This window comes from Ambystoma mexicanum, chromosome 8 (genome assembly GCF_040938575.1).
Source record: "Ambystoma mexicanum isolate Mex_15411 chromosome 8, UKY_AmexF1_1, whole genome shotgun sequence".
NCBI lineage: Eukaryota > Metazoa > Chordata > Amphibia > Caudata > Ambystomatidae > Ambystoma > Ambystoma mexicanum.
Window position 1 is genome coordinate 497,239,758 of NC_090929.1, and position 25,432 is coordinate 497,265,189.

The following is a 25,432-nucleotide window of genomic DNA, read 5'->3' on the forward strand; positions in this document are numbered from 1 at the left end:
GTAGACCCCCTATGCTTATAAGGCACTTACAAAGTGAATTTGTAAACAGAAAACTGGAGCTAGTTTTCACAAGTATATCCTAGTTGTTGTCTCCATGGTGTGCCGGATATTGGGAGGTAACTGAGTCTTTGGTCAATTGGCTAGACGAGCACCAAGAAGCCATGCAGGTATAAGAATTTTAACCTACCATAACATCCCACCCTTCTAAGCCTTCGGACATGTCCTTGGACTGCCCGGTGGACTGACCAGCTCTTGTGGGCTAGCTCACTGGAAGCATCACCGTTCCATGTTCAAGCCTGGAGGGTCGGTGGTCGCCACCTCGTGACACAAGTGGCCTTCTCCCCAAATGCCAGTATCACAGCATCAAGGGATAATGTCCTGGAGCAGCTTCCGTGACCGTGCCCGTCATCACCTGTGTGCGGAGACCGTTGCTGGAGCTCTTTCTCCAACATGCAACGTGTCCAGAGGAGGCCTGCATCAGTGTTTCTTGCATTTCTTCATTGCCAGAGGTTGGATCTTGCAGTTTCACCCAGCCGGAAGAATATCCTTGAACCTGCAACTCTTGGGCATCACTTACTGCTACCAACAGTGGGAAAATCGAGCCCCCAGCGACCCCCAGATGATCCAAAATGATATTTGGTAAAATCTGAGTTAGGGGAGGTGAGTAAACGCAGTGCATCTACCCCTCCCTGTGCTCCATAGGATAACATTATGAACAAGCCCCTTGGTCTCCTGCATTCCATTCAACTCACTTTTTGGTCATCGAACCTGGGTAGAGTAACCTGAAATATAAGAACAAATGTACCTCAGTAAAATTGCTGAATAACAAAGGGGGCAATGTTGAGCAGCAGCAATAGCTGCCTAGCTGCAAGGCTCTGGCCTGGGGAAAGATACTGTTGTCATTAAATCCTGCATCGTGCCTTCTAATCACAAATATACAGCTGGAGGACTCCCTACAGTGCCTGGTGAATCCTCAAGCCTCGGGGTGCAGCTGCGTCAAAGGAAATAATAAAATAATCAGACCAGAACGTTGAGTGGCTGGAACCCGTAACTGACATCCATGGCAATTGAGTCAATGAGACGCGAATGCACTGTCTGGGCGGCCTGCTGGGGGGCGCAGCTAAAAACAGTGCAGCTCAGTGTGTTATTCCTGGGCCCATTGAACATACTACGCTGGTTATTGCCTGTATAAGCAGTGTTACAAGAGCCGGATGTGTAGGACTGACGTACTGGTGACCAGAGGGGTCCGTTTGCCTTCCGGACCATCGGTGCAGCCGGCGCACTAAAGGGAGGCAGCCTAACATCCCCGGAGGCATTGCAAGTTGGCAGAGTAGCGATCTGGACCCCATCCCCCAGTGGCAATGCGCTAAGGAGTGGCCCCCAGCGTGACAACATGCACTTGGAGCCTGCGGGTCGATCCGGAAGTGTGGTGAGGGAGGGATAACGAGCGCCGGAACACTCAGAGCTGCCACAAGGTGCCCACATGCCTGACTTTGACCCCAGACTCCACTGACGTGCCGTTAAGACACCCCCCCACCCCCGATAAACAAGGCATCCCAGCAGTGGATCGCCTGCAGAGGCCCGAACAAGATCTGAAGCGGGTCAGGAACGGAGGTCTGCACTGCTGCGAGACCTTTGCTACACTACATCCGGAGAAAACATTGACTGCATGAGCCATTACCACAGCAGTGCAACTGGCTTTCACACAGCGTATCCTGCCTCTGATAAGAGTGGGGAGGCAACATCTCCTTGCGGAGAAAGACTGCGGACCAGGAACGCCCCAAAAGGCAGCAGCCGCTGACCACGGGCGATTATCCAGCCACAGGAGACACAGACACTAACAGCACCCTGCAGTGGTCACATAGGATGTGTGTTTGACTTTGCCCAGCATACTCAGTGGGGAGACACTTCAGAGCTTCTTCTCGGCAGCGCTGCCCGTCAACATCAACAACGGTGCGAGTAGGTCGTGGCACCATAATAACATCCTTTGGGTAGAGCAGCGCACCGGCGCCATTACATGGGCCGGTCCTGGACAACCCTGCTTAGAAGGCGAGAGACACTATGCAGAGTGATCACCCTACAGCTACCAGACCCCTTGGGCTCCCCCTTGATGCAGCTGACCTGGGGCTGCCCCTGACTTCCAGCCCCTAACAAATAAATAGATCCTGCAGGAACACAGAGGGCGACAAGGAATATACCTATATTGCTGAGATAGTATTTCTGAGGACAACATGCTTGCTCTATGGGGAGTGCTCCTTTTTTCTTGCTGCTACCCAGAAGTTTGACATTTTACAAAGGCTAGGCAGGTGCACAAAATGACGACCCACCAATCTATTGCAGACCTGCGCTTGGGGGCTACTTGGGCAGCGTCTGTAACACAGTTATCACTTAACGCAATAAGAGAACTGAACCCAAGGCTGCCACACAGGTGGCAGTCCCATAGTAATACAACCCATCCCTACAACGCATGACTTGCAGGGCAACACCGGAAATATACCTAAACGCTTGGAGCTGACAGTTTTCCCTTTTGGGAAGGTGGTAAAATGACAAAAGGCGCTGGGGGCAAGAAGAAGGGCATGATTGATTCTTTCACTACCTCGCAATAGCCAGTAGCAAGCACATCACCGCATCTGATGCAGAGGTGCAAGCACACCCAGTGGACAACACCAGAGATTATCATCTGTTCGCAAAGGAGCAGGACTGCTTTATGTCCATAAACATCAAGCTGGACGACCGTTGCAACAATGGGGTCACTCAAATCAAAGCTTGAGAAGGAGAGTGGTCGAATAAATGAGGCCGAAGCTCGAATTACTGTAACAGAGGACAAAGTGAACCAGCATGATCGGGATATAACGCACCAGAAATTAGAACTGTCCAAGATAAAAGGGCAAATGAGATGACTTGGTGTCAAGATCTAGGAGAAATAACATGCGTACAGTTGGGATCCCAGAATAAGCCTGTAAAGGCCCGATAGAAACATTTGTTTAGTCGATACAGCCTCATTCTCTGAACAATTTTTGGCAGAGAGGGCCCATCATACCCTCACACAAATACCTAGACCTGGGGCTCCTCCCAATACTATCATTGCAAAACTGTTAAACTACAGGGATAAGGACGTTATCCTGAGGCTTTCGAGAGAACGAGGAACGCTACGCTTCGAGGTGATCAATATACACATCTACCCGGATTTTGTAGCGGGGATACAGGCTCAGAGAAGGACGTACGACCCGGTAAAGACACAGCTGAGACTGTGACAGGTTCCATATGCGCTGATATTTCTGGCAAAACTCCAAATTTAACATACTGGAAGAGCACACTTTTTTCGAGAATCACACTGAAGCCTTGAACTATGGGGAGTCCTCCATCCCGGTTACCCCCCAAATCCGAGACGCAGAGCGGAACAGAAACCCAAGTCCCGAGAACGAAGGAGTAGATCCTGAAGACAGGAAATGTCTGACAATTCCGGCAGTGAGATGAGAAGAAACGGACAGGCACAAGTATATAGATAAATAAGTGCCCCGGATGGCAGCGAGCAACTGGCAGCCTGGTTGGCGTAGCTGCAGCTAACGTGCCTCAGGAAAGTTCCACAAGTTACTTTGGGGTACATCATCCAGTTGAGGTAGATGGTGTGGGTGGCGGGAGGGAGAGGGGTGCGAACAAGTTAAATTGCAAGAGGGGGCAAGTTATGACAAACCCTGTTGTGAAAAGGTAGGCCTATGAGAAGGAAATGCCCTAGATAATGGTAACATAAAAAGGGAGGGTTGGGGAAAGGGGGACATGGAATCACTGGTTTGTGAAGTTAAAAGTTAAAAATGCAACCATGAAGACCACGGATTATGGCAGCACATGGAACAAGGGCCAGGGAGATGCAAATTAAATTGTTGACTTGTAATGTACGAGGATTCAAAAATCCTCCTGTTGCCAGGAAAGTCAATTCATACATCTCACGCCACGGTACTAACATTGCAGGAGACGCATGCCCTGGAAATGGTGAATAAATCCTTTACACAAAACTGGGGCCACATCTCTCACTCACTGATATTAGGTGTATACTCCATTTGCGAAACAAGGAATTCTCATACTCCTCTACCGTACATGATTCGGAGTCTCTCATAGATGTCTAGTTGGTCGCCTCACACTTGGCCACCATGGCCCAGGAATGCACTATCCTTCCACGTACCATGTCCGACCACTCCCCAGTTTTTATGACCCTAGAGATCTCTGATTGCCCGGTGAGGGGTCCACGGTGGAGAATGCCCTCCTACCTCCTTAGGGATCCCAATGTAGTTGACTCCCTGCAAATTGACATCACTGAATTTTTCAACATTAATGTAGGCTCAGTAGGTACCTATTCAGTGCTTTGGGATATGATATGATATGATATATGACATTTGTAACGCGCCTATACACAAGTGTTTCAAGGTGCAATGAGGCAGGGGGGTGAGGGGGGGAAGGGGAGACAGAACGATCCTACTAGGCCAGGTGTCATTCAGATTGCGCAAGTGCAAGGGTAGAGGGGAAGGGAAAAGTGCAGGGGGAAAGGGAGAGGGGAAAGTACAGTACAGGGTTAGCAGAATACAAGATAAATAATAAGGGCCCGCTGGTGGCAAGTGCAAGTTAAGTGCAGACAAGTGCTGGGAGGAGGGGCTGCACGGATACAGAGACAGTCCCGCAGTGCAGGGGTTGCCAGATAGGCAATGCAGGGAAGAGTGGCTGGGCCAAGGACCGAGATCGGTGAGTGGCCCAGATGCAGATTCAGTGATTTTAGCAGGGGAGAGGGGGAGAGAAAGCGGAGGCAAAGAGGAAGGTTTTGAGGTGCTTCCGGAACCAGAGATGGTTCTCCTCAAGTTTCAGGGAGGCAGGAAGGCTGTTCCAGAGGGAGGCCCCTGCTGCGGAGAGAGATCTACCCCCAGCTCGTTGCTTGGAGAAGCGGCTGACCATGAGGGAGTTGGAGGCAGATGAGTGAAGATCTCGAGAAGGAAGATATTTAGGTAGAGAGAGTTGAATGTATTTTGGCCCAAGGCCCCAGAAGGCCTTGTGGACAATGCAGAGGGTTTTGAACTTAATCCTCTCAGCCACTGGGAGCCAGTGTAGTTAGTGATTTCAGTCCTGGAGAGATACGGTCCCTGGGCTTGAGGCCAAGGACAAGTCTCGCAGTATTGTTCTGGTTGAGTTGCAAAGGGTGGAGAGTAGAGGCAGGCAGATTTAGATAGAGGCTGTTACAGTAGTCCAGCTTCAAGAGAACCAGGGCTCTAGAGACAGTGAGCTTCTGGGGGAAGGAGAGGAAAGGAAGGATACCTCTGAGGAGGTGTAGCTGGTAGTGTGACTTCTTAGAGAGGTCAGATATGTGAGGAGAGAAAGAGTGTGGAGTCGAAGATGACCCCGAGGTTTTTTGCCTTGCAGGTAGGGGGCCAAGAGAGGCCGGCCAGAGAGCTGCAGGGAAGGAGGGAGTGGGTGTGCCGATGAGTAGAATCTCAGTCTTACCGGCATTAAGGCAGAGGTTGTTGGCGGCACACTATTCATGGATAGCAGAAAGACAGTCAGTGATGAGGGAATGGGAAGAGGAGGCCGAGGGTAGCCTGAAAATGAGCAGGGTATCATCCGCATAGCACTGAAAGTTGGGGCAGAGAGCGGCGATGCAGTGGGCAAGAAGTGCCAGGTACTGGTTGAACAGCCAGGGAGAGAGGTTAGACCCTTGGGGGGACACCACAGGTAGAGAAAAAGATGTCAGAGGGGAAAGACTCCAGTTGGACCTGGGAGGGTCGATTGGAGAGGAAAGAGGTGAGCCATGCCAGAGCCTGACCAGTGATACCCAGGTTATCACGGAGACGGTTGAGCAGGATGGTATGGTTGAAAGTATCAAAGGCAGAAGAGAGATCAAGCAAAATGAGAACACATGGGGTGTTAGAGTGAAGGTTCGAGAGCAGGTCCTCACGGATGTTCAGGAGAGCAGTTTCCATGCTTCTGGCAGCTCTGAAGCCAGACTGATGGTCATGAAGACTACCAACAGATTCAGCATGGAGATTAAGCTGGGAGATGGCCAGTTTCTCCAGGAGCTTGCCCAGGAAGGGAGTGATGGAGATTGAGCGATAGTTAGCCGGGCAGGAGGGGTCGGAAGAGGGTTTCTTAAGAAGGGGGTGCACAAGGGAGTGCTTCAGGGGGGATGGGAAGACTCCAGAGGCGAAGGAGTGATTGCAGAAGTCAGCCAGGGCAGGGACCAAGGAGTCAATGTGGTCCTTGATAGTTTTAGAGTAACAGGGGTGGACCCGTTTTGACAAGACTTTCATAGATCGGACTTGGTCTTGAAACCTCATCAGCAGAGAAAAGGGGAAAGGCAGAGATGGAGGGAGGGGGGGTGGCTACAGAAAGGCCAGAGGAAGAGCAGGGAACAGAAGGCGGGAGGTGATAGGAGGAGAGTGAGGACAGGATGTCCTGAGTTTTTGAGATGAAGTGAGAGGCCAGTGCCGTGCAGATGGCCTGGGAGGGGACAGGAGAGGTAGAGACTGCAGCAGGCTTGGCCAGCTCCTTGCAGATTTTAAAGAGTTCGGCCGAGTTGTTAGATGCCGCAGAGATGCAGGCTTGGATAAGGGCTCTCTTCTTGGTGAGAACGGAGAGCCGGTATTGCCTTTGGAGCAGGCGGCAGGCCAGTTTGTCAGAGGATGAACATGAAGCACGCCATTTCCTTTCTGCCACCCTGCACTTGCGTTTAAGGGTGACGAGATCCGAGTCATACCAGGAGTTACATTTGGCTTTGGGCTTCAGGCAGATTCTCATGACAGGGGCAAGGATATCAAGAGTATAAGATATAGCAGAGTTTAGAGTAGAGAGGGCTGTGTCAGGGTGGGAGTCAGCCCGAGCGTGAGGGGGGGGGCGAGAAGGTGGCAGCGAAAGCCTCAACTAACACACGCTTCATGGGTCAGAGAAGGAGGGTGGCAGTGATGAGGGTGGCTTAGCCTGTGGGGTAGGCAAGGTGAGGTGGGAGGATAGGAGAAAGTGATCACTCCAGGAGAGAGGAGTGGAGAGAGGGACAGAGAGGGGAAGGTCAGAAGAGATCAGAGCATCAAGGGTGTGCCCTGCAGAATGAGTCGGCCCAGATGGGAGAATAGAGAGCGAGAGAGAATCGCAGAGGTCGCGAAAGAGTCCCGAGGGAGGACAGGAGGCATCCAGGTGGATGTTAAAGTCTCCAAGAAAGAGGAGTTGAGTGGTTGAGGACAGGAGTGAGGAGGAGAGGTCCGCCCACTCGGAGAGGAAGGAGGAAATTTGACCAGGTGGCTGATAGATAGTAGCCACGGTAAGGGAATGGCTAGGAGAGCGAGAGAGAGAGTTGGCAGACAAGGCATTCAAAAGAGGAGTAGGTCTGCATAGGAGTGACAGTGACAGGAATCCACTCAGGAATCAACCCAGCACGGTTGGGCCTAGGCACGGAGAGGATCTTGTAACCGTCAGGTAGGAGTGTGTCAAAGCTGGTGACAGAGCTGGCCGTGAACTATGTCTCAGTGAGACCGAGGATGTCGAGGTCCAGTTCCTCAAGAAGGCGACAGATATCAGAGGAATGTTTGACGGCAGAGCGAGAGTTAAGAGTGGCAATATGGAGAGGGTTGCCATCCTTGAAGGACTTCCGGGGAGGGGTACAGATCAGAGGTACGCCCTGTGGAGGTGAAGAAGAAGGAGCCTGAGGGGGGGCAGGGTGGAGGCAAGGTAGCTGTGGACAGAGGAGGGGGGACAGCAGGAGAGAAAAGGAAGTTGATGAGGCGCGGGAAGCGTTTATCAAAGAGGTGGAGGTTGGCCTGAGGGCCTTGGACCAAGACGGTCCCATTTGCGTAGACATTAATGATGGCCTTAGAGGAGCGGAAGGGGGTCAAGAAGACATCCCAGCGGGTGCCACCATTAATGGGAGAAGAGGAGAAAGGAGAGAGCACCGAGACCATATGAAGGGTCCATAGGTCAGGAGAAGGCACGAAAAAGAGGATGTCAGTAAGAGCTTCCTTGGAGGAGGCACTAGTGTAGGTGTCAGCGATAGGGAGGTCTGGGTTGGAGACCAGGATATCCTTTTTAAACTTTTTCCTACCAGATTTAGTGAGGAGAGCAGCATAGTCAATGGAGAAGCAGTTAGAGACGATAGGCGAGATAGAGAGCACCATGGAATAAGGAGGAAGTGGGGGGGAGACAGACAAGAGCAAGCGGACAGGAGTGAGCGGCAAACCCTAGTTTACCACAATTTCAGAGCAACAGTAAATACATAGTAAATGCGTATTAGGTGCCCAGTGGAGAGGCCACCTAAGTAGGAGAGTCCTGTGAGGGGAGAAAAAAGCCCTAGTTTACCACATTTCAGAACAGTAAACACACAGTAAATGCGAAGGGAGACATTTAAGGTGTGGGTCAGGGGTTATCATAACGGCCAAAAAATATGGATCCCTGAAAAGTATTAGATCTGAATTAGACAAATTGGAAAATAATCTCAGGTACCTTAAAAACAGATACAGTAGAGAACATAAGGAAGAGACCCTGTCACAGATACAAGGATCGTTGGGTGTATTCCATAAACTGGCGCACATGGAGATACTATATATGGTTGCTCCCACTAGAGCAAGTATGTATGGGGAGGGAGATAAGGCTGGTAGACAGCTGGCCAATCTGGTAAAAACTGAGTATCATAGACACTCTATAACCAGCATTGAGGGCCCTGATAACAGTTCAGACAACTGAAAAGGGTATTAAATGACTTATTCTCAGATTTTTACTCTACATTATACTCTAATCGCGATGAGGTCACAGAGGGGGCGCTTCCTCGATAATTAATAATAGAGCTACCGACAAGATCGTCGGAAGCTGTGCTTACTCAGGAGCAACCTGCAACACTGCACGATATAGAGGATGCACTTAAGTCATTGGCAAACAGTAAGGCTCAAGGGTGAGATGGGCTCGGGATAGAAATATATAAAGGCGTGCCGAAGAGAACTAGCCCCCATACTCCTGAAGGTGTGGGAGGAATCTATGCAACAAGGAGCCCTCCCGCAATCCATGCGTGTAGCCATTATCACTGTATTGCTCAAACCACATAGACCTCCTCATATAGACCACTGTCCTTAATTAATACAGATGCTAAGATATTTGCAAAACTCCTCTCTACTAGACTTTTCCGGTTTATGTCCCAGCTGGTGCATCCGTACCAGTCGGGCTTCATACGCTCAAGGTATACGGCTCCGAATCTGCATCGCCTATTCTGTGTTATGGCGCAGGTGAACTCCGAGGCGAGTGAAGTAGTGGCTGCATTAGACGCAGAAAAGGCTTTTGATTCTGTCTTGTGGCGCTATCTATTCTTGGTGCTGCAGAGTTTCGGGGTGGGCCCATATTTTCTGAATTCTGTCATGCTACTGTACTCTGGCACAAGGGCAAGAGTCCTCACTAATCAAACACTGTTGGCACTATTTACCCTTGGGAAGGGGTACAAGGCAGGGGAGCCCATTCTCCGGGATGTTTGCCCTCTCTATCGAGCCAATGGTGGCACTAGTCAGACAGGGCATGGCCACGGGGGAATTAGAATAAACAGGCTATCACAGATCATTTCGCTGTACTCGGACGATACTCTCCTATAAGTGTGAGACCCTGAAGTGAAACTAGCTCCAATTATGGAGGCTATCCATGTATTTTCTCGTTACTTCGGGTACAAAATGAATGATGCTAAATTAGAACCGTTTCCCATTAAGCTGGCCACTATGCAGCTACCACCCTCCTGGGGGGTTCAGGTGGTCACAGGGGCACTTTAGGTATATCATGGTATCAGCTAAACGTCACTCGTATATGGACAACCATGACTCCTACTTGCAACAATTAGCCAATAAGCTACAGTTATGGGCTAAACTCCCAATCCCAATCTAATAGGGTGGCCCTATTAAAGATCGTGGTTCTTCCTAAATTACAGTATTTCTTTGGTAATGTCCCCCTATGGCCAGGGCGAGCATTCTTTTCCAAATAAAAATCGTTAGCCACTGCGTTTGTCAGGGATCCTGGGGTGGCAATCAGCTGGCAAAAAATGTCTGAACCATATGAACATGGAGGCTCAGCAGCACCGGATTTCGAATTATATTAACTGACAGCGCAGGTTCAATTAGCAAGATACTGGTATAGTGATGGGGACACAGCCGTACATATACCCCAAGATAAATATGGGGCGTCACTGTCTGAGATTCGTTCTGTGATATTTAGTGATAGATGCAACGACTCCTGCGACTTTGATTCCCCCCCAGGGTACAACCGTTGAGGCTTGGTCAAGGATCTTCAGGAAAATTGGGGTAGTTGTTCCCTACTGCCGGGAGAGTCCGTTGTGGGCATATCTGGGCATTTCCCCCACATTTGATAAAATGCTACAGAGATCCTGGGATCCCTTAGGGCAAATGAAGATTAATGACATGTTCCTGGAGGGACGATTCGTATCCCGAACCGAATGTATTGATACGCTGGTGGGTGGCAAACTGAGGGTACCTCAATATCGCCGAATGCAAGTTGTCTTCCGTAAGAGATGGCCATCCTTTCCAGCAAAGTCAGAGTCGCACAGCTGTATAAACGCTTTGGTTTCAAATGAGGACATGAAATGCAGAGTGTCTAGGTTATATAAACTGTTACAAACGCACCTGCCCTCGCATAACAATGTGAAGGAAGTGTGGGAAAAAACAAGTTGGTCTCACGATAGGGCACAAGAAATGGAGCAAATATTGTCAATTATTGTCAACCAAGTCAGTATCCCTGAATGGCTGGGCTACGATTTATCAAACTTAAGGTTTTGAACAATTGCATTGCACCCCTGCCAAAATGGCCAAGTTTATTCCAAGCTACTACGGACACCGTGCACATATTTTGGGGATGCCCCACGGTCTTGACATTCTGGGGTAGGGTGGCCGAGGCCATTGAGGACATAGTGGAAATCCCATCTTCACTCACTCCACTTACATACATGTTTGGGGATATTGGGAAAGCCACAGAGACAACGAGGAGATTGTTTAATGTTGCTTGCGCAGTTGCGAAAAAGTGTATATTATAATGTTGGAAGTTGAAAAATGTTCCAAGTTTTGAAGATTGGCTGCGCGAATTAACATATGTAAATGAAAGTTAAGAGAAAAGTGTTCTGTCCGTATCCTCGACATCCTGCCTTAAGGATATTTGGGCTTCATTCAGACTGTATCTGAACGAGACAAACTCTGAAACAGAGACTACTGGGGCCAACAACACTGCTCCCTTGAAATGCAACTGATGCAGTGTTATCGTGAATACGCCATGCACCAAATTTATATAATTGTATGAGCTGAATTCATGAGCGTTGAACCAAAGTTTTTAATAAAAATGGTTCAATAACTTATTTGAACTATTACCAAAACAAGTGAATTGCAACTAACCTGCTGTCTCCATTCAGGGGGAAACATTGTGACTTTGGGGCACTTTCTGGGAGTTGGACTGCTTAAATTAGGGAATTCAATTGTTACCTGGTTCCATCATTTAAATATACTTACCTGCTTGTTGAATAAGTGACTAATGAACCTTTGGAGAATATAAACATTCCCAGATTGGCTAGGTACAGTAGAAAAGAGAACACCTCTGGTGTCTTGCATAGTAAAGGGTCTACATTCTTGTCCCTGCACCAGCTGTAGAATTTGTGCCAACGGCAGCAGTACAAGGATTTCGTTGCTGGCCTTCTAGCCGAAAGCAAAATCTCCATTACGCCATCCAGGAGGTCCCAATACTTGTATCTCAGCCTCTCAGAAACCATGCGTGAAGGCTGAAGTCTTGACCTCTGGATGTAGAGCCCAACTCTCTCGCGAGAGACTGTCCTCTCTTTGTGCAAGATGTATTGGTGGGCAGATGGACAAGTCCAGAAGGTCTGGGTACCACGTCTTCCTGGCCCAATCGATAAAGAAATTATGTCTGCCAGAAGTCTTTAACCTTCCTCAAAGCCCAAGTTCTCTTACAAGGTATGAAAGAAGAATGCTCTGAATGATGATCTACAAGACAATGTGCCCTATACAATACTAGCTAGATGCAGTCCGGGGACATGCCGCGATTCCTGTCAAATCCAGGTCTGTTCTCTACCGACACTTTAAAAAGAACTTTGTAATAAGCAATGGCACTCATCCCTAATATCTCCTTTTGCGAAAGGAAGCAACAACATCATCAAAGTTTGCTTTTAAAAAAAAAGGCAAAGGATGTCCACCTGTAGAACATAGCACTAGAGTAGTTCCACTGGTAGAGCTTTTTAACCGGAAAAGATTTCCTCCTAGCAGCACATATAAACAAGTTTTGGCAATGCCAACGATTTTGGCTTTAGTGTAGACATGGGCTAGGCATTTGCCAGGCACTGCCGTAATGGTACCAACTGGCCATTAATAGTAGCAGCTGCAAACTGGTGCAAGTATCTGACCCTATATTGGCAGTGCCTGGCAAATTCCTATCGAATACCTATACAGAAGCTGAAACTAATGGCTGGGTAGAATAGTTTTATTACTTCAGTTCCACGTTTACAGCTCCCATTAAATAATTAACTCCGGGGGCTGCTTTGAAGAAACACTGGCAGGCGCTTCAAGCACAAAGTTTGATGTTCAGCCTTCATAAAGCGCGCCACCTTACAGCCAAAACAAAAAAAACACAGCTTCTTCTGACATTCAACATCTTCAAAACCAATCAGTTTCCATATCAAAGACTGAGCAACTGAGTTCATAATTTAAATACCAAGGCCCTTAGGCATTTACCTCATTAGCCCAACAAACAGCATGATCATGAGAAAGTTTGGGGGATAGGAGAGGCGTGATTTGTGTGAATACAAGCAACACGGCACACAGAGCTTCACACAGCCGATGAAGGTAGTGGTTAGCATCTGGACGGCACCTGCAAGAAAAGGACCAGAAGTTGATTAGAGGTCGACAATAACAGCGTTTGACTTCTTGCCCTAGATATATTTTACTGCCAAAGTGTCATAGAATTGATCAAGCTTTGTTCATTTTCTGATTAATTTCCACTTGGTCAGCTCTACTTAACAATGTCACTGAACTGTTGAACGAGTGCACTAAGACAGGAGTAGCACATCACACATTTTTCAAATACAGAATTATGTGTTTTTGGTAGACAATGGAATGCAGTGATCTGCGTGGCACGTAGAGTGGGTACACTACCCTACCATTGTGATCAAAACCGGCCCTGGCAAAATAGAAGATTGTTGTGTATGCGCTAGACAAGTAGGGTGGTATGCACTGAAAAGAAACATACCGTCGCCTTAAAAAGCATGTGACAAGTTTTTCTCATTTTATTGGCAGATCACATGACATGTATCAAGCACAGAAAAAACATGTTCACAACTACTACAGGATGTTTTTAAGCAAGTGGAAACCTTAGTTTACTGTTAGAACAATAATGAGATCAGGAATTGACAGCAGACCAAGACCTCCAGGTTGATCCATGCCACCCATTACTTTGTCTCCTCCACAATTCTAGACCATGCACCTTTTTGAATTCCATTACAGACTTTACACCGAACGCATCTGTTGGGAGACAGAATAATCAATAACCTTATTGTGAACAACTTCCTTACTTTACACGCCTCGCTCAAGAAGCCACATCAGATAGACTATGCATATCTCTGCTTCTCCATTTATTTTCTGGAGGTACTTAAATGGCAACCAAATCTTGGTACTTCCACAAGTTACACGGATTGAAGTATTACTCTGGCACTGTAATGCAATGCTCAACTTATATTTTCTGATGTGAGGTTTTGCATCGATGTAGTTTGCTCCGCTTTCTGCTTAGCAGCAAGCTCTTTCTCCACCCTGTATCTTCCCTCTCCATTTATTTCTGCGTTATCAGCAGGCTACTCTCTCCCATCGCCCTTCCTTGGATGATACATTTTTCTGCTGTAGCCATTCTCTGGAAACACACGTTGCTCCCGCCTGATACAGTAGAATTGAGCCTTGTCTGGGTAGCTTATGTTATCTATGGTCTGGAAGGGGGGATTTGAGGGAGCTAGACTAACCTCTGCCTGTGTGTAACAGTCTTAATAAAGGGAGAGGTGCTGTGCGGTCCAGTGCAGAAGGACTGGGCAGCTCTTCTTGCTTGCAACTGTACACCTCTGCGTGTTTGTGCATATTTCCAGTGTGGCTGTCCCAATTAATTTCTGCCTTCGCAGGGTGGGATGTGCTGTCAGGATCCTGGGTCAGAGGCTTGGCTGTGCATCCTGGGGAATTAGGCATTGTGATTATACAGCAGAACAAACACAACCAATGGAAGGTGGTCCAGTTCTACAGAAGCAAATTTAACTCACCTCTGGAACATTCACCTCATGCCAAAAGGTTGCAGAGCATTGCTTAGCCAACACGGACTCTGCCCTGGAATCCCTGTCAGTGCAGTAGAATATTGTGAAGGTCTGGACAGACCACCACATAGCAGCCCTGCAGATGTCGAGCAGGGGGAACACCAGACAGGGATGCTGTAGAAGCCATGCTCTTGTGGAATGTGCCCTCGGCCTACCTGACGGAGGCCTGTTTGCAAGTTAGTGACAATGCAAGATTTAGCCTTATGGCCATGTGGAAATGGAAACCTTGGCCACAGCTTTGCCTTTTCCCACAGGTCCAAATGTCACGAGCAGCTGCAAAGTCTTCCAAAAATCCTTTGTGCGGGCAACATAAAACATCTATGCGCAAGTGCAATGCCCTCTCTGCTAGAGAGGTGGGTGTGCCAAAGAATATGGGCAGAAGTAACATTAGGCATGAAAGAAGGGTTAGTGCAGAACACTACCTTGGACTGGTGAAAAGTCTGTTACGGCAGTTTGCAAGAGAACGCTTGCAGTTCACTCGCACACCTGGCAGATGTAATGGCTACCAGAAAAGTGGTCTTCCAAGATGGGAACTTCATTGGACCCCGGTGCAGATGTTCAAATGGAGGGCCGATTAACTTTTAAGGAACCACATTAAGCTCCCACACTGGCACTGGAGTCTTGACAGCGAGAAAAGACGAAACAGACCCTTAAGGAACTCTGTAACCAGTATGAGACCACAGGGAACGTCTGCCAGTAGCACGAGTGTAACGAGAGATGGCTGCCAGATGCACTTTAATGGATGCATGTGCTAGTCCTGGTTTTGCCAACGACAGGAGATATGGCAAGATTTGTGCAGCCTTGATCTGACAAGGGTTCAGCCTTTGCGAAAGATACCATATGGTAAAATGCTACCATTTGTGTTTGTAGCAGGACAGGCTAGAGGGTGCTCTAGCTCTTGCCAGAATCTTCTAGCATTCTAAAGGCATCCTGAAGTGTCCAAACCATAGGGTTACAGCAATCAAGCCGTCCACTTCAGGGACGCCGGGTCATGATGCAGCACTGATCCTCCTTCTCTAGGGAGCAGGTGTGGTAGAGGAGATGGTTTGACAGAAAGTGCCACCGACAGATGGAGGTCAGAGTATCAAATCTGGTGTGGCCAAGCCGGGCAGGCAATCAGCATCATCTTGCAGTAACGCCGTGGAAACAACCCTTTTGCCAAAGGCATCCAGCTGCTTGCCCTTTTTGACTGGGGGTACTATGCATAGAGAAGAAGGGTTGGCCGATCTCTTCTGAGCAACTGCAGATACCACAGAGTCTGGGCAAGGCTGGGTGCATAGGCGCTTATGGGCTGTCTCCGGCACCTTACACTTTTTCTCCAGGCAATACTTCTTGGGATGAGCCGAGAAGGAATTTTTCATCATTGATTTGCTGTTTGATATTGTTTTTTGTTGATCGTGGTTTGTTCAGGTAAGCACCTCTATGCCCCTGGGCTTCTGTTTTTGCGCTATAGAAATAAAACATTTTTAAAAAATCAACAAAAGGCTATCTTTCCAGATGTCATCCAGCATAGGAATTGCAACCACTAGCTTCCTGGAGGCTTCCCGGCTCTGAAACAGAATCTGCTCTTCAGGAACTAGATTGAATAGCTTAACTGCACGTGTCAAGAGTGCATGGAAAGAGCCACTCATCTAGTGGTGAGTAATGCAAAAGCAGGTATGGAGTTCACCCTTCAGCAGGGCCGAGATCGTTCTATTAATCTGTAGTATGAGTATCCAGGAATGTGTCAGTCTCGTCAGGGCCAGTGTCGGTGTGGGTAGCGATACAGAGAACTGAGAAACTGGTCGAGGTGGCAGGGGTGTAACTAACTCCACTCAAAGGTACTGCCGAGGGGCTCCTACCAGGGGCCAGAGGAGGAAGACTGTACTGTAACTCTGTGACAAGGTCTGCAAGGGTGATAAGATAATCTAAAGAACGATTGTGTGCCCAAGGGGACTGTAGGTACTGCAGTGGGTGAACTGCAAGAATTGGAGGAGGCTGAACTGGCCGACAAGTTACTGGTAGAATAGGATCTGGTTGTTCACCGATTTCCTTGACGTCAGAAAATAAAGCCACCAGAGGCTCCTCTGAAATGTCACCTCCTTAAAGTATTTGGGCAGGTGGTGCCACAGCCAGAAACACAGACGGTACCAGGGAGAAGATTGTATTGGCCTTTGTGGGCTGTGGCAGAACAGACAGAGATGGAGGCATCTCCCCAGGGAAATGTGGCAATCCCTGAGGTCTGTTGGGACATCAACAGCGCTGAAGATGGTCTGGGCGGCAAGGCAACCCTTGTCAATTTGCTGGTAGAGAAAGTAAGTGTTGAAGTCGTCGACAAAGCAATCGTCGACAGGGCAACAGTCAACAAGGGGGTGGATGATTTCACTGGTCTATGGGCCATCGAAGGTTCTCCTTATTTGACCAGTTTGCTTTTTCTGCTGTATTTTGCTTGCGTGGCCTACTGGGTGGCGTTAAGGCTCTTAAGAGGCGATTTGTGAATGTATGGAACATACTTCCAAAATTAAGGAATTGGATCCGAAGGACGGCACCTAAGGTCGACGCATGGAAGACCGTTGTAATGTGGGCCTACATCGCGCCCATAATATATCTGGGAATATTACAGAAAGGACATGTTAATGTGATCCATTGGTGATGATGTGTAGGATGTTACTTCTGGGTGTTAGGTATACAAGTATCATATGGGGTCTGACTACGCAAATGTCAGGGTTGTGGAGGGCATAATTGGACAGGGTTCCTGAAAGCATGCACATATATCTATTTCTATGCACCTAATACTCATGCACATTAAAAGATACATGTTTACTTCTTCCAATTAGGCAGTAAAAATAGTTTCTTCCTGTGGTACCACATGAACTACTGACTCAAACATATCCATGGAGCTGTGAGGGTGGAAGCAGGGTTGCAAGATTCTACACATTTTTTCCTATTTTTTGTTTGAAGTATATTTACTCCATTTTTACTTTTTGGGAGTATTTTTACATTTTTAGGGAGTAAAAGTGGCCGATACACCCCTTATCTGTAGGTCCGCCTACATGTGTAATGGTTAAGAAATAGTGACAAGGCGCGCACTCTGTTGCCAGTCAAGTATTCCTGCATGGACTTCTCCTCCAAACTCCATCAATCTTCAGGGAGGCTGTGTTTCTTTACCTTTTCAGGCGTGTCTTCATTTCCTTTTCAGGTGTAGCAGGTTAATAGACTATAGTGTCTAAGGATTCTAGTACTTGTATTTTTTGCACTTAATTCCTCTTGCAGGTGACTGGAAACAACTTCCTCAATAGCACTGATCTTACCCTTGATAGGGGGAGGGGGGAAAGCCATGTTTGTGGCTCTCCATTGTAAGGCATGATGGCCCTTGGTGCTGCAGCCTTTTGAGTCCGGGACTCCTGGAACATAATGGTTAATTAGTGACAAGGCGCACACTCTGCCTACAGGTGTAGCATCTATAACCAAGCCCTTCTTGCAAACCCCTGAATTGAAGATGGCAGTACAGGAAATGCACTCTTCTTTGGTAACTCAACCACTAATGGCATTCAAAGCAGCACATCTGCTGCTGCCAGTAATCACTGGCATCAAAGTTTGATCACATTTTGCACATTCTGCAGGGACTACACCGGCTACTAATAAAAGCCTGAATAATCTTTAAACCGGCATATATTAGATACAGGCTAGAACATAGCAGCCACTGTACCCAACTAAAAAGCTGGTCATTTTGGGAAGCAAAAGCAACTACAGAAGTTGCAACATTGCATAACTAAAAACAAAAACGCAGCAAAGGAAAAACCAAACCAAAAAAAAAGGAACCAGGCTGTCTTTTGCTTACACACTAGCATCACATGATATCATACCAACAACCACATCAACCTACATCTGCCCAAAACAGAACTGCTAGAATTCAGGGAAAAGTTGAACACCACACAGATTAAGTAGTTTCTGATAAACTAGGCTTCATGAAAATGTGCTAAGTGGATGAGTCTAGAGAGCCCACTCACTGGACCACCTCGTATCTATTTTATTGCATAAAGGGCTCCATTGCTTGCGAGCTAGGTTCATGCTATGAAGTGCAATACAATAAGAGCCAGCCATGGAAGGCTCAGGAAAGACTAAGGAGAAGAACATGCATGTTCAATGACTAAAGGGATAGAGTGGAGGTGAGAAACAGGTACGAGAATGTGGCGATGCATCAAGGAGTCAGACAAGTCAGATGACGGACAGATGGAGAGGAGAAGCAATAGTAAGGAAAAAAATAGTAAAAAGGCCCTGAGGAATAAGACTGTCCAGTCTATCCCAGGTCAGCGTAGATTCAGAGAAAGGTTGGGTGTTGTGGATCAGAGTCAGGTCCCCCAGACAGGGAGAGGGATAAGACCACACCCGGCTTGTAAACGAGCTCAAGTGGCCCAGCCCTATATTGAAAATCTAGGTCCTTGCCTGACAGAAAGCATCTCTCCATCCTGCTGTAGCTGTGGCCTAGTGTGCAGGTATACCCTGTCCGGAGACTAACGTGGATGGGTCTCTCAAGAAGCAAAGGAGAAACCAGCACAAGAAGTAGAGGAATGGATACCAAGAAGCCAGGAGTAACAAAACAAGTGTACAGTCACTTAAGAAGAAGTAGCTCAGTGTTACAGTGATTGAGACCCTTCCAGTACGGGACCGCAGAACTAGAGAGATGGCTTAATTCACACAGATGAAGGTTACAGACTACCTTAGTGACTGTTTTTGGAAAGCCCTGGAGACGATATCCTCCTAGTTTCATTACACTTCTTTTGTTACATAATGCGCCTTTAGGTTTGGTGCCCTTTGTCCCGCTAATCCTGCACATAGAAAAGTTCCATGGAAACAGTTTTGACAAGTCAAGTGACTTTTTTGCTTAGTGTTGCCATAAGAATGTCTCATTTCCCTTTGTACCTTATTGACTGCAGCATTCTCTCAGGGGGTTTTATCTTGGCGCCTTATATGATCAATTAACAAAATGTCTCCGTTTTATGCTGACCTTCTCTGGCACTCTCGAGTTTCCTTCATGAGCTCTTATAGCTCATCCCAACTGTTGATCAGTCTTTTACTCTTTTTGGCGTTATAAGTTTAACGATTCTACTGAAGATACTGTCTCAGATCCAACCTTGCATAGGTTTTGTACGATTTTATTGTTTATTGACAATACAAAGTGCCAAGATAAAAACCCTGAGAAAAACCTGCAGCCAGAAGGCATAAAGGATGAGACATCCTTTTGGTCAAGTTTAGTTGTTTGCATTACTGGCCGGGTCAGGATGAGTTAGGTTTAGGACTGAGGCTATTTACTTCGGACTTCCTAATGACAGTCAAGCACCGTAAGTTACTGTAGCAAGGCAGGGAACCCCTCCTAGCAATAGGGAGAGATGGGCCTTTTCTGTATAATTTTATTAAGAGAAAGTCAACATGTCCAGAGTGTCTCTGATTTGTTCTTCCAACCTACCACATATGGTGTTAGAAGTGGAATGCAAATGACCTGATATTTGGACCATGACACTTTTTTATGGAAACTACCCTTGAGTAGCTCCGACCCATAGGACATTGGAGTATAAAATAGTCATTGGGCGGGAACACAGAAACTAGTAGTCCAGAATCTGCAGCATTTACTTATAAACTCCCTAAGGAATCTGACGAATGAGAAGAAGAAGTAAGCATCGGTTCAGAATTTCCTCTTCCTCGACAATCCCAGATGTAAAAATTAGTAGCTCTAGCGGCAGCATCGAACAATAAACTGACATCACATCTATCAACGAACACGCAATGAGTGAACATTCAATTGAAATATCCGATCAAATTCCCTGCTAGAAAGCTGCGATCAACGTTCTTAAGAGCTCGCTTGAACTTCTTACAAACAAACAAAATCCTAGCTATCAGGAGACAGTCTCTAACCAATCACTGTCGCTTTTGCAACAACAAAGAAAAGAGAAACAATCCGTCACTTGCTACTGTCCTGCCTGAGTACAATTACAGTAAGAGACAGATACTTGGGCCACCATTTGAAAGATCGACGGACCCTGTAGAGGAAGAGTGGTGGCACCGCCTGATGAGTGGAAAAAACATAAAACTACTGATTGCCGTAGACAATGTTTTTCAAAACCTCGACCTACAGGAGAAAAACACGAGGGGATTACAGCAACAAGTGACTTAGTGAAATGTAGAATACGGACAATGAAGATGTTTACCGTGTGATGAACTGAATGCAAAGTTATTCGCTTGCAAAAAATTGTTGTACAATTAAGTCAAGTAAATAAAAATAATAAGTACGGTCGGATCCTTGTAGAGCGAATCATAGATCACCAAATCAAGGTCGATCAATGTCTAAAAGAAAACCTTGACTAACAGCCGTTCCCACTCACAGAATAGTTCCCTGTAGTGTACTCCAACCGTATCATGAGGGGAAGGGTTTGGGGATATACTTTATACATTTCTAACAAATAGCTGCCCAATTTATTTAGGATAAGTTTTAAAAATGTTATCTGGCCCGTTGCCAAAAGGAAAAATACCAGGTTCATACCAAAATGTCAAGCCCCAAGTCACAGCTCCCTTTTCCAAACTAAATAGCACTCCTAGAATGGGTGGGACAGGCCGAGACTTTTTATAGGCTGAAATGTCAGGACCTTCAATTACTTATTAATGAAAGCCGCATTTATTTAGCAAGCCGGGGGCGTGGCTACGAGGGCCATGTAGGAGGACACAATCTGGAGGAGCTCCCGAGATCCTGAATTGATCCTGGCAAAATAGTGCATAACAACGTGCCTATGACTGCTGAAAACACACATGTCGATGTGTGAACGGTCTGACTGCACTTGGTGAACTTTTGGAAGGTGTGGGAGGAATGGTGGTGGAGTTTTGTGCGAAAAAGATAAGGAGCGCCGGAGACGGAAGACGAAACAAAATGGCCGATCAATGAACAGAACAAAGGAAGGAGCAGGCTGCACGGTGGTCGGGCGATAGGAGCGAACTGTGTGCGCATTTGTAACTAGCGCGGAACGCAGGTCCCCTGGGTCATGTCTAATAGAACAGTGAGACCGAAGGCGAAGCAGCCCACGTTGGACGACTTCACCAAGACGTCCCCTGGTCCGGAATGTTCCAAGAGCAAGGATAAGTCGCCTACAGGCGGCATGCCTGCGACGGGTACTAACCAAGAGGTCCTGGCTGCGATTGCGGACTTGAAGGCGGCCTGGGAGGTTAAGCTTGAACTGGCCGTAACGGAGTTGAAAACAGCATTGGACCTTAAGGTCGGTGAGGTGCAGGAGGAGGTGAATTTACTCCGGCAGGACGTCAGGTCCTTGGCGGAGCACACAGACTCTTAAGAAAGAGGTGAGCCCGAACACCGCGGATTGTGCCTCCCATAAGGCCGAATTGCATGCCCTGGTGCAGAGAGTGGGCAACTTGGAGAACAGGGTGGAGGAGGCGGAAGGACGCGCCCGACGGAATAACATTCGCATCGTGGGCCTGCCAGAAGGATCGGAGGGCCACGATCCCACGGAGTTCATCGAATCTATGCTGTTGCAGGAGATACCCGGAGGAGCCTTATCTCAAGGATCTGCGGTGGAACGTGCGCATAGAGCTCTAACAAGGAGGCTGCCGCCGGGAAACCCACCTAGGTCAGTAATTGCCAAAATCCTTAATTACCGGGACCGGGAGAGGATACTAGAAAACTTCCGCAAGGGAGGAACGATTACACGAGGAGCGGCAAACATAACGGCCTATCCGGACTATACCCTGACTGTGCAGCGTAGCCGCATGAACTTTGGGACGGTAAAGCGGAGATTGATAGAGGCGGGCCATAAATGCATGTTGCTGTACCAGGCGAAATTGAAGGTTTTTCACAAACACAAAACTTTGTTTTTTGAGACTCCGTAGGACGCCAGGGGATGGCTCAACGCGCAGGGATGTCCCCAGGAGCCTGACGTCCAGACGGGAAGAGGAGATGGAGGAGATGAGGAGGGTGCTACAAGATGGCGCGGAATAGGTCCCTGGGACTTCATTATAGTCATTTGAGCGGCCTTAGGCAGAGAAGGTCAGACTGTTGCACAATATATTATGAGCACTGTGACTATTGCTGTATTTAGGGGAGCCTTGCAGAGCGGATCTCTTTACCCCACTTAGTACCTTTAGTTAAGTGGCCATTAGGGCGACTTCACCCTACTGAGCCCCGGGGGGACTGGTTGGTGCTTGCAGGGCTAGAAGTGGGGGTGCCCGAGTTCCATGGATGGAGCTGGGCAGCAGTTGGGGAGTGTGGTGTTGGGGAAGGGATGGGTAGAGGGTGGGGAGTTTGGGGTGTGTATAGTTATGGGGAGTTTGAGTTTGTACATGAGGCTACAAGAAAAAGCCAGAGGGTTGTATCTGTATCGCGTGGGCAGGTGGGATTTGCTGCACGGAAGGGGGGAGGATACTTATGAGCTATGGGGGATCTTAAGATCGTAACGTGGAATGTCAGGGGACTCAATAGTTACTTAAAGAGGAACAAGGTCATGATGTATTTGAAAAGACAGAAGATTAATATTGCACTGTTGCAGGAGACGCATCTGACTCGGGAAAAGTTGGAACTGGTGGGGAAGAAGTGGAGAGGTATTGTAGTGGGCTCTCCATGTTCTGCCTACGCTAGGGGAGTGTTGGTCTGGGTGGCACCGCACGTTCCGCTCCAACTTACACAAGAGGTAGTGGATACAGAGGGGAGGATGGTCATATTGAAGGCACTGGTGGAGAATAAGGCAGTGTGCATTGTAAATACGTATGCCCCCAATCAAAACACAGCGGCATATTTTAGGACTCTGTGTACCAACCTGGGTGCGTGTGTAGGTGGGGCGGTTATTTGGGGAGGGGATTTTAATTGTGTGCTGAACCCCAGGGTAGACAGATCTCATGATAAGATTGAGAGGCCCACCCCAGCGGCCAGGGCATTGCAGACACTGCTTGACGACTTCGGGCTGGCAGATGTTTGGAGGCTGAAACATCCTAATGAGGAACAGTATTCGCATTACTCAGCCCCGCAATAACTGCATACAAGACGATTATTTTTTTGCCACGCCAGATATGGTGTTAATGACCACCCAAATAGAATACAAAGCGAGGGTCCTGTCGGACCACTCGCCTCCGGTCCTGGGATGGCAGTACTGCCGCCCCATAGCGCGGATACCGACGTGGCGCCTCCGGGCTGAGGCGCTCAAGGATCCGGTCTTCAGAGAGGATATCAGGGACGAGATCACGCATTATTTCGAAGAGAACGCTGGCAGTGTGGATTCGGCGGGCACTCTCTGGGAAGCCTTTAAGGTGGTATTGCGGGGTGCTGCCATTGCTAAATCAAAGGGCCTGCAGGGTGGGGTCCTAACGGAGTTAGGGGAAGCTGAGGATGAACTGGAACTCAATAGGGGAGGGGGAGATGCAGAGCCAGTACTTAAACTACAGTAGCAGTGTGCGGAACTTTGGGAAAGGCTCTGCAACCTCAACTATAAGAAGTATGTTGAGAGACAGCATGCAGGTGGGGATAAAACGGGCCGTCTCTTGGCGTGGCTATACAAGAGTGAAACCCCTAGGCCCCCGATTAGGACGATAACCAGAGAGGATGGAGAGGTAGCGAACACCAAAGAAGGAGTCAATGAGGCATTCTTAGATTATTACAGGGCACTATATGAGGACAAAGGGGGGGGCAGCCGAGAGGAGATAAGGGAAACTTTAAGAGATATGGGATTACCTAAGATTCGTGCCGAAGAAAGAGGAGCTGGATGCACCGATTATTTTGGAGGAATTGGAGGAGGTGGTGAGGCAGCTGCCCACCAGTAATGCCCCGGGTGCGGACGGACTCCCTAGTGAATTTTATAAAGTATATAGAGAGGAGGTACTCTCCCCCCCATGCTAGAAATGCTTAATGAATCGTTTGAGGTGGGCCGGCTGCCGGAATCGCTTAGAGAAGCGATAATAATACCGCTCCCTAAGCCCAACAAACCAGGGCATAGCTGCGGCTCCTATAGGCCCTTGTCAATGCTGAACCAGGACGGCAAGATATTGACAGCGGTCCCCGTCAATAGATTGCAGAGTTATTAGTAAATTGATACTTCCGGACCAAACCGGTTATGTTCCCAACAGAAATATAACCCACAACCATAGGCGACTCCACCGGGTGATTGAATAGGGGAGCAAGAGCAAGGGTGAAATGGCGGTTGTGTCCCTAGATGCAGTCAAAGCTTTCGACTCAGTCAGGTGGTCGTGGTTGCTGGAGGCCCTGAAGGAATACGGGATGGGGCCGGGCTATGTTAGGTGGGCGAAGTTGCTGTACAGTGAGCCGCTGGCTAGGGTACGTACAGGAGCGGTGATATCCGAGAGGTGGCAATTTAGCAGAGGCACCAGACAAGGGTGCCCCTGGTCCCCGATTTTAGATATTCTGGCCCTTGAGCCCCTGGCAGTGTACCTTCGGCAACAATATGACATGATAGGCATTGAGGTAGGGGGAGAAACACCTAATATCCCTGTATGCTGACGATTTGCTATTATATTTGAAATATCCGGAGGAAAATCTTCAATATATTCTGGAGGTAATGGAAAGGTATGCAGAACTGTCTGGCATAGCGGTGAACCCCCAAAAATCGAGCATATTCCCATTGGGTAGCTACAGAGGAACCCTTCCGGAGCGGTTGCCAGTGTTGCCGATACCATGGGAGGTTGGTTCCTTCCGCTACCTCGGAATAGATGTGTATCACACGGTAGAGGAGGAACATTTGCATAACACTGAGGTGGCTGTGGGAATAATCCGTATAAGCATGACGTTTTGGGAGAAGTTGCCGTTGGCGATGATGGGACGAGGGGCGATGCTCAAAATGGTGGTCCTACGCAGGCTCTTACATTTTTTCAGCAATATTCCGTACATGATACCCAAGAAGTTTTTTGCCAAGCTGAATAGTATGTGCAGAGACTTCCTATGGCATGGCACTCGGAAAAGAGTGGCGCTATGGAAGTTGCAGAATTTCTATGAAAAGGGGGGGTATATTAAGCTGCCTAATTTTGAGGCCTATTATGTAGCTGGTCAGTTGCAATATGTGGTCAAATGGCTCTCTGATGAGGTAACTCCCAAATTTAGGC

The 25,432-nt window shown here is 48.0% G+C and overlaps 1 protein-coding gene across 4 annotated transcripts in view; it reads right to left on the reverse strand.

Annotated features, from left to right (window-relative positions):
• LOC138472142 (solute carrier family 35 member E2A-like) overlaps positions 1–25,432 on the reverse strand; it is a 741,922-nt gene that overhangs the window by 472,839 nt on the left and 243,651 nt on the right. For all 4 annotated transcript variants that reach the window (XM_069610155.1, XM_069610156.1, XM_069610157.1 and 1 more), the window contains exon 3: positions 12,738–12,873. In XM_069610155.1, coding sequence (XP_069466256.1) covers positions 12,738–12,873 — 136 coding nt within the window. The remainder of the gene's footprint in view (positions 1–12,737; positions 12,874–25,432) is intronic.